The 9732-nt window shown below is 46.0% G+C and overlaps 1 protein-coding gene across 1 annotated transcript in view; it reads right to left on the bottom strand.

The window, feature by feature from the left end:
* Positions 1–4724: 4724 nt before the first annotated feature.
* AATF (apoptosis antagonizing transcription factor) overlaps positions 4725–9732 on the bottom strand; it is a gene marked incomplete at its 5' end in the record, with an annotated part of 31841 nt that continues 26833 nt past the window's right edge. Inside the window, 3 exons of the mRNA XM_009870406.1 lie at positions 4725–4800; positions 7998–8078; positions 8987–9054. Of these exons, the coding sequence (XP_009868708.1) occupies positions 4725–4800; positions 7998–8078; positions 8987–9054 (225 nt within the window). The remainder of the gene's footprint in view (positions 4801–7997; positions 8079–8986; positions 9055–9732) is intronic.

Here is a 9732-nt window from a genome sequence, read left to right as displayed (position 1 = left end):
TCACCAAACTTTGCAGTAATTTGATATTATACTTTTGTTTTTAAAGTGTCTGTGTTTAGTCGCTGCAGAGATCTGAAGCTCTATATATCAAAGCTGACAGAGAGATACAACAAAACCGAAAATCCACACACAGCTCTTCCCAGGAACTCAAACGTTACCTGACCTTGCCACAACCAGCCTGTTTAGAGCATCCACTCCTGCCGATACGGCAGCTCCGCACATCCTGAAAATACGCTCGCTCGCCCACCAGCCTTCCACAGGGATCCGTGCCATCACGCTGCTCACGAAGAAATAAATCTACACCGCGTGGGAGCTTTCTGTGAGGGTGCAGATGCCTGATCTCCCAGAACTATGAGGCTGAAAGCGACCGTTCGAACTACAGCTCCAGCCCAGAGCTGCTGTGTCCCCTCAGGCAAGTCACTGAGGCTCGTGACTCGTGCAATTCTGGACCCAAACGCCTTCGGAGAAGATACAGGCTGTCACTTCCCTGCGCCTCGTTTCCCAAAGCGTAAACCAGAGAAGACGGGCATCTTCCCAACCCTGTGGCACACGGCGGTACCCAAGAACGACTGTATTAAAGATTATGTTACGCTCCATTCTGGAGCAATGGGATTGGCGAAGTACCTGAGGTCATAAAGATGGGAAAGTCCATGAAGCGGCACCATGTGATGCCACCCTTAAGCCCAGGCAAAAATCACAACCAAGGACATCAACCCTGTTCCAATCCTGGGTAGTTTCTGCTCAGGACAGGCACCCTCCCCTCTGGACAACCCCCACGGCACACGTACATTCAAGCTTTTACCTCCAGGTTCCCTGTTTCAGGGCGGGCCCATTTCCACAGCAATGACCTCAGACCGATTAGAGCAACCTTGGCCCAAGAGCATAATAAATGTATTTAAGTCTATGAACATATAGCCCAAGATAACAAAAAAAAAAAAAAACACCACACTTTTCAGTGTATGTTTTAAAGCACTACTAAAGAAGGGTTAAAACAGAGAAGGGCTCGAGGCCACCGGTGTCCCCCAGGTTACAACATAATATATGTGAGCACAAGGTTAAACAGCCATGCCCATGTGTAGGGTGCATGAAAAACTGGCAAGTGGAAGATTAATTGCCTGCATGAGCGCTATTATTCTAACCAGCAGCAAGACTAAGAAAGAAAGTGGCAGTGATGGTGACAAAGGTAGTTATTATACTTGGATGTTCCTTCTCTCAACTTCAGGCTGTAAAATAATTCTAGAGCGACCACTCATCCCTTCTCCAAGCAGCGCTCGGGCTGTGGCTCCTCACAGGCATCCGCTCTTTGTCTCCCCAGCCAGCGGCGGCGGCAAGTGACAAACTTGCTGTGCCAGATCCCCACAAGTCCTGGGCATCCACCGGGACCTTCGGGTGAGTGCCAGCAGCTCCCCAGGCTATTCTGAAGTCTCTCTGCACAGCCATAAGTGTAAAATGTACAGGAGGATGAGGCCCCACCTGTACTCCTGGGCTGCACGAGCTTTTTAAATATAGAGAAAACCACAAGGGATTGATTGCAGTGATACAAAGACTCGTGCTTTCAAAAGCACTTTAAGCCAGACAAGAGGTGCAAACAACTGCCCTCTGCTCCTGCCCCAGCGAAAACAGGCTTGTGCAGCTCATCATGGGCAGTCAGGCCTTGGCATGGCCAAGGAAGAATCAGAACCACTCCACTGCTCGCACCTGCTGCCACCCCCCCAAGCTTCTGCTCGTCCACATCTGCACACACGCACTTATTTACCAGCTATGATTTCCAAATAAATGACTGACAGCAGCAGGTATCTTCTTTTTGGGAGAGTTGGATCAAAACACCTACAGAAGCCTAATTTTCAGACTCTAGTCACGCCAATATTTTGAGTATGTTTTATGTCTGAATGCAAACGTAAATAGTGTAAACTAGGGAGGAAAGGAAGGAAGCAAGCTAAGCTAAATAACAGCCAGGTTTGCAGCCGGCAAAGCAAAAAATGCCCACCCAAACGTGGAAGGGCTGCTGCAAAGGGGAAACAAGAATCTGTTCCATGCTGAACAGGACAAGAAATGACGGGCCTAAATCACAGCAGAGGGAAATTGAAGCTCGACATTAGGACTAAAAAATGGCAAAGCACATCCCACGGGGAGGAAGCTGCAGAGAAAACTGCTTAAGGAAGACTGTAGTAGTGCCTGCAACAGGCAGAGGTAAGGCATATTTCAATATATTACTACTATTACTAGACCACTGGTTTTTACAGGCACTTCTCTGTAGCACAGAAGGAGAATCACGAGTCACAGAGCGACCCGCTCAAGGTCACAGAACCTCGCAGCCTGATGCCAGCATCGCCCCATCCACAGCCAGGGTTTGCCTGGAAGCCTGATCTGCGCAGAACGCGACACGGCCGCCCGCACGACATGGCCCTCGGGCACGCTTGCTGGGGTGTGAACCCATCAGCCGACGGCCTCTCTCCAGGCAGCCAGACCAACACGGGGAGATAAGCTACCAAAATGTCATTACCAGGAAGCATGGCAGGCCTCCAAAGCGCCTAATAAACTTAATGTAAGAAATAAGTTCCCGCAGTCACACAACAAGCGGCAGCAGCTGCCGCCACCAAAGCCTCAGTAAAACATGCAAGCGAGGCAATAAGCCGCTCGACGTGGAGCAAACCCCCAGGAGACATTTTCGGGGAACCAAATGTCAAACGCTCTGTCCTTACCACCGTGACAACTGTGCCGACACAGCACACGGCAGACAGCATCCCACGAGCTGTAACAGCTTCCAAGGGTCAGCCAGATCCCGGGCTGGCTGTGGGGGACTCCAGGTGCCTCCTGAGGAGCAAGAGGAGTGAGGGGTATGAAGGTGGCGGCCAGATGGAGCAGAGATGGGGCCCAAGAAGGCTGTTGGGCAGAATGACTCCACCATCCCGGCTGTTTCGATGCACTTCACGTTTGCGTTGACTTGCTGGAGGATTTTGGCTCATAAAATGCATTTTCAATGCAACTTTTAGGACACAAGTGAGTGCGGTGGACTGTGAAGGAGGAAGCGATGTCACCTCTGGGGACAGTAAACTTCATATGATAACTCCTAAATTATCGGGATCAGTCTCGCTGGTTTTTTCTTCATCTTTCTCCCCCTTACACACACTTCACACAAGCTGAGATTGCCTTCAGCCCAGGGACACAGCAGGGCTCTGTACGGCTGCCTCACCTGTAGGACGGTGCAACGTGTAGCGTACACAAAAAATGACAGACACCCTAACCCCACGTGAAATTCTCAAAACATAACTAGTAACCAGTCAACTGGACATAATATTAAGATGGAGAAATACCTGAGTCATGCATATTTTTAATAAATATGGTACAAACTGGTTCCTCCTATACACACATGCTATCTGTTAATTATAATCAGACAAAAAAAATGTGAGCAACAAGCAACACATCCCAGAACCATTTCTCAGGGTGGAATGTCTACCAGGAACGCACACCTATCCTGCCCCAAGTTTTATCTGAGATATCTGAAACAGCAAAGACACCAACTGCATACAGGTAGGGAGGTTCTTGCCAGCTGAGAAGAACAGATAGCTGCTAGCTCAGGCCCTCCATATCAGAAACAAAAATGCACTTGCTTTATTTGCCGGATAGACAAAAGTGTGTATGTCTCATCTCACAGCACCCAAGCCACTTCTGTCCCTGTCCTCCCATGATCCAGGTAAGGGAGTGGAAAAACTGACCTCTTTATCTGGCTGGAGGCACAGCTTCACCCTACACATTTATTTTTGTGGAGAGAGGATCTTGACAAGATTCAGAAAACAGAGCGGTTTTCTGACTCGGAAAAAAACAAACTAAAAGAGTAAAGAGTAAAGAAACTATGAGAAAGGCGCATGATGAGGCAGCACGGGTCTTACTACAGACACAAAACATCTTAGTGCCAGCTTACGGGAGAGCTCTCATCCAGAAGCCTGTGCAATACCCTAAAAGGCAGCAAGAGCCTAAGAACAGCAGGTATTTGGTTTCCATTTCGCAAACAGACAAATGACACGTCTCTCTCACAAAGCACAAACATGTTCCACAACCCAGGGGAAAGATGTTTCTCAAGCTTTCTACATCCATTCACTGGAAAAAATTATTCCACCGCCTTCACGCAGAAAGCTCAGCATTTCAAGACTCAGTTTAAAAATGTAGTACTTACGAAACGTGGGTGTGTATGTACAAACACTATCTAGTTACTATGCACAAGACTTGATATTTTCTTTATTAATTAGCACGTTACAACGTTATAGTCTTCCAATGAAATTCACTCTTTTAAACAGACATAAACACAAGCAAGATTTAGATCCTGAGTGAATCTTGACTGACCTAAGAAAAATCACACTAAACAGAATTTAAAACAGTTGCCATTTCTGTTCAAAAGCCAAGTTCTTTCTAAGTTTTGATTATACCTGAAGACAACAGGTAACTCAGCTGACTATTTCCAAAATAATTCTGTAAAACTGGAGCGGTTTTAAAGCAGGGATCAAAATGCACGTACCGAGATTTATGAAAATCTCGTTTGGTGTCGCAGTAATTACAGAGCGAAAGCTCAGCCAGACTGCCGGGACAGATGTGACCAAGACACCCAGGCTATGATGCCAGTGACAAATGGTTAACTGATAAGAAGAAACGGAGGGGGCGACAGGCTGAAGAACAGGTCAATATCACGCTGTCATGAAGCCATTTGAGAAACATAATTAATCTATTACTCACCTGGCATCATCATTCATTGTGCAGTGGTCAATAGGTGCCATGAAGCTCACCAGCTTGCTGTGGACATGATACCTGGACAGCACAGGAAATAAGCAGGCAGCACATTAGTAACTATTAATGAAAAGGAAATGTTGCCGCTTCGATAGAACCGCACCAGCTCCTGAAATGGAGAGCACTGGCTTTCCTGGGGACTGGTATCTAACGAGTCACCACTTGTAGCCAGCAATTCCCTCTCCCTTCCCTCCTCCATTCTTAGAGCATGGGCAGAAGAATAATGGGATGATGTAATGAAGCGAGTAACAAGCAAGCCCCTCTTTATCACAGCTGGAAGGAGGACAACCAGCACCTTTCCTTAATCGTGGGCGCTCCCAGACAGACAACCCTGAAAAGTCAGAGACAAACAAAAAGTCACTTTCAGCCTTCTGTTCAGCTCGTGTCTTAATCACCTTCTGGAATTTGTGCCCAAAGAGCCCACTGCAGGCAGCAGAAGCATCAGACCTTCTCAAGCATCCCATCTGCTACACTTTTTCCTTGCCCTGTGGTATCTAGAGCCCTAAAGGAGATCGAAATCCCACTCTGCTAGCCATATTCGTGGCTGGAAAGCCTTACCCCGAGTAACCCACAAACAGAGCACGTAAAAACAAGCAAAGGAGCAGACAGGAGAGAGAGCTGTGCAACAAAGAGATGGGGCACATTCAAGGTAACGCAGCGCTGCTTTTGTCTCAGCTTCACTAAAAATATTTCTGCAAGCTGTACGGCACCTCCAGATACACGATTCCTTTCCACCCCGGGCTAGGAACTTGCAGTAGATTTCATGACTCATGTTCAAGGACTTGACATAAGAGCAGTGAAAGACTTCAAATGAAAAGGTGGCTTTAAACCCTCGTGTCTAAGGGCAAGGGATTCCAAACCAATGGGTTTTGGTGTACGCTACCTCTGCTGCCTACCCAAGTCTGAAATGTTTCATCCAAGCTGCCGCTATTTTTAGAGCTTGACAAATAGCAGGCAAAAGGATTCACTCGCATTTGCCCAGAATCACCTTTCCACTCTGTAACCTCTGCACTCCCTTTTGTTTGCTTATGCAGGAACATTCCCTGGAGGGGATTTTTAGCTCCCACGACTGTTTCAGCGTGGCTCTTCAGGCACAGAACACTCACCCTTACACAAGGGTTTCTCTGCACAATCGAGTCTTTGTCACTGGTAATGGAAGTGACTGCCCCGGTGTAACGCCGCAATCATCCAGCCGGGCTAGTACCTCCACAAACAACAGGTCAATAGGCTGCGCTATGAAATACATCACTTATGAGACATTAACAGCTGCTGGATTCATACAGATCAAAGCTTACAGAGGGACAGTCTGCGTAGCGGCAAGGGAACTTAGCAATTCAGAAAAATTCTTTTGACACGAGTTGTTTGTCCGGAACTAATTACTGTTACAGTTTTTAAATCAGGATTTTACAACTCCTAGTCTAGCAGACATAAAAAATACTGAATTTCATTCACAGAAAGGCATCCCACGTCGCTGCAGCGCGGGACTAAAATCAGTGACGTGAAAAAGAGGCATGTGCACAACGTTCCTCCGTACCTACCTTGAGAAAAGGCACGTCCTAGCAAGGGGTAGCAGAGTTCTAGGCACCACGTTTCTTAAGCTCAGCTACAGAGTTTTTGGAGAAGCTCACCACTCCCTCTTTATGCCCCAATTTCCCTGCCTATGAAAGGGATGGGTACTCACTTCAAGTGGAAGACTGACTGCTTTTGAAAGCACTTGAAAATCTTCAGACTCCACAATAAACCAGCACTGAAGGTTTGCTAAAGGATTGCTAAAAAAAATGGAATATGGAGACGGATGAAACTTAGTAATAAATACCTTGCTTTCCAGGATCTTAAAGTCCTTCACAAAAACAAATCTAAGCACTGCTGCCCTGATTTCAGAGAAGGAAAAAGAAAAACAGGGGATAAGTGACCTGCTCAGGGTGATAACGAGTCTCTCATTGGAAGAACTAACTATTTAAAAAGACTCACTCGGACTCTCCCGGACTATTCAGAAAAGATGCTGGAGTTTAACTGCATGTTAATCCTAAACACAGACAATGCCACTTTTATTGACACGTTCCCTGTAGGGTCAGTGCAACTTTTATTTAAAGAAGAAGAAAAAAAAAAAAAGCATGTAAGATCTAGGAGGCAATTGGCTTGGCGAGACAGCCGATCTCTCAGGAATGCTGAAGCGCACAGATTGCGCACGATGAGCGACTTCCCATTATTCCTGGAGGTTTACGAGTCTGACTCAGTTGTGTGATGTTGTCAGTAGTTTTGACTGAATCATGAATATATCCAATTATGCGCGATGCTGACAGAAAAGAATATTGATAGTCAATAATTATAGGCTTTTCAGGCCAACAAAGTAGCTCTTCCCTCTTTTAATAAATTATCTTATGACATCTATCTTAAAAATTGCTATGCCAGGCCTGACCCAGGCTGACTCCACTGACTTTCTATCAGATGCCATCTAAACTCACGATTTATAGTTTACTCACAAAAGGATGGTTAATGTTGCAGATTTTTCAGGAAGCGGTGCAGCTTTTCAGCATGCCTCCCTGCCACAAACACCTCCTCCGCTACAAATCACGCAGTCATGCTAAACTCAGGGAGACTAATATATCTGCTCTGCAAAGAGGGGAAAAAAAAACCAACCACCCTGTTCTCTCCAGACTGCTTCCTTCTCCACCCTGCCACCGAATATTCACCCACTGGAAAAGCACGCGGAGAGATCAACCCAAGTGAGTGATCTGGGAGTCAGGATGAGAAATGTTCTGAAGCTAAAGAAAGCTGCGACAGGAGCTACAAAGAGAAAGAGAGATTAGACACCAAATTCCAGTTGGCTGCTGGTGGAACCAGACATCTACCTCACCGAGGCACTTCTGCACATCTGCCCCTAAAGCTGCTATCTATAGTTTTGCCAGCTAAACGTGTACTGCACAAGAGGTGTTCGTTTGCTTTCACTGGAAAACACGGCCTCAAGTTGCTCAGAGACAGCTTTGAAGCCCACTGAACACTCTTTCCAAAGCTGGTATGGGCAATGCTCACAGGCTGCATCCATCCATCCAGGCTCAAAAAACATTTAAGAATACCCAGCAGATGCCCCAGAGTAAGACACGTTGCCCTAAGAGGCACGAGTAAGCCCACCAATGCACCCCAGGGCCAATCCGCTGCAGTCAGGCTTTGCTGGGCAAAACCACAACTTCCATTTGCTCGCGGAAGCCGTCACCCACCTGATTCTCCTTCCTTTACTGGCTTTTCTGTCCACTTTCTTCTTTATTTTGCTTCGCAACTTCTGGATGGCCAGCCATTGCCTGAGGAACGCGAAACAACGACACAACTTTTAGAGCTGTTAGAAAAATGAGCACTGGGTACACTGGGGCCCGAAGCCCTTGTCAGCCCTTTTGCCTGTTGCATCGACACAGGCAAAAGAGATCAGAACTTCAGGAAAATAAGTATTAAACTCCAAGTGCCTGTGGTAATGCTTCACTTCAGGGATGGGGCATTTAAACAGCAAGCAGTTTTCCTGACTCATCAAGTCAAACCTTGGCTTCATCAAGTCAAAGAAGTTTTCAGCAGGGGAAAAACTTCTACTAGTTACAAATATAAATTTTTTTTTTTTTTTTTTTACAAAAACGAGCGTCATCTTACCTGATTTATACAATGAAAACTCAACATCAGGCAAAAAAATCTAGCGAAATCCAATTACTGCAATCTTAATATAATCTTAATTACTGTAATCTATTTTATTGTAAAGTCAGATAAATGTACAATGTAATCACTACTTAAATGTAATTTTGTCTGTATCATGTTAAATTATAGTGAATAGCTTTCCATAATATTCCAGACATAGACAACATAAATTTGACACACTGCACTAAAATTTGGGTAATATTTTACAGGGAGAAAAGTTATCACACTATCACAAAACTTCCTAACGCATTTTTCTCTCCGTCCCCACAGACATACCTCCCCCGACATTTTTTTCAGTGGAGAGCTCTACTCCCACATTTTCAGCTTTCCTCTGCTTGTGCACTTTTCTAAATTATTGCCCGTGGCTATTTAAATGTACACTGGTCATTAAGAAGTATTTGAGAGATTCTGTATTTTCTAACTATAGAATTAAACAGAGAAATAAGAACTTCCCTGCATGGAAGCCAAAACGGACTGGGAACGCAGTGCTGGGTGAAGCCAGTGAAGCTAGAGACAACTTCTCACGTACCTGCCCATTGCCACCTGGTCATTGGGGTCCAATGAAGTGGTTTTACGTTCTATATATTCTCGAAGGAGCTAGAAGAAAAGACAACAATCCCAATTAGAAGCACAGCAGAGACACGTTCATGCAATGAGGCTCGCAGGTTTCTCAGAAGACTTAAAAAAATTGCTGCCAAGTTCTCAAGGGAACAGTTCTGCCTCATTTCCTGAAACTCCCCAGAAAACCTCAAGCCAGGCACCAAGGCTTTTTAACACTTCCTCTGCACAAAAGAGCTTTCCAAGGGAAAAAGCCGGTGGCTATGCTAAAAGTTTAAGTAACTTTAGATTGTCACCCTCTTCCAAAAGGTCCCCACAGAATATGGGGCGTAAAACTGAAGGCCACCACGAAGAGTCTGTGTATGCAATTTCAGACGTATCTAGGAGCAGCACAGTCTTCCCTTCAAAGCATCGAGGTTTATTCAGGTGACACGTAGCACCACGTCATCCACCTGAAGAGAATCTACAGGGTTATGCAGAGCCAGAGAGGCGCAGTTTAGAGCAGCACCACGGTCTAAAAACACAAGAAGCCCCACGCAGGCAACACAAACTCAATCAGATCTGCAGTAAGAGCTCTGCCCCACAGGTCTTGCCCCACATTTCCAGTGGGGATGGCAGGAGGGAACTGAAACACCTCCCCGAACAGACGTGCCACCAGGCAGTAACGCTCGCTCGGAGGAACAGCGGAGCGAAATAGCTTTTATAGCTAAAGCAGGA

The sequence above is a fragment of the Apaloderma vittatum genome, unplaced genomic scaffold (assembly GCF_000703405.1).
Source record: "Apaloderma vittatum isolate BGI_N311 unplaced genomic scaffold, ASM70340v1 scaffold13525, whole genome shotgun sequence".
NCBI classification, from domain to species: Eukaryota; Metazoa; Chordata; class Aves; order Trogoniformes; family Trogonidae; genus Apaloderma; species Apaloderma vittatum.
Note: the sequence above shows the minus strand (reverse complement) of the source record. Positions and strands in the feature narration are given on the sequence as shown.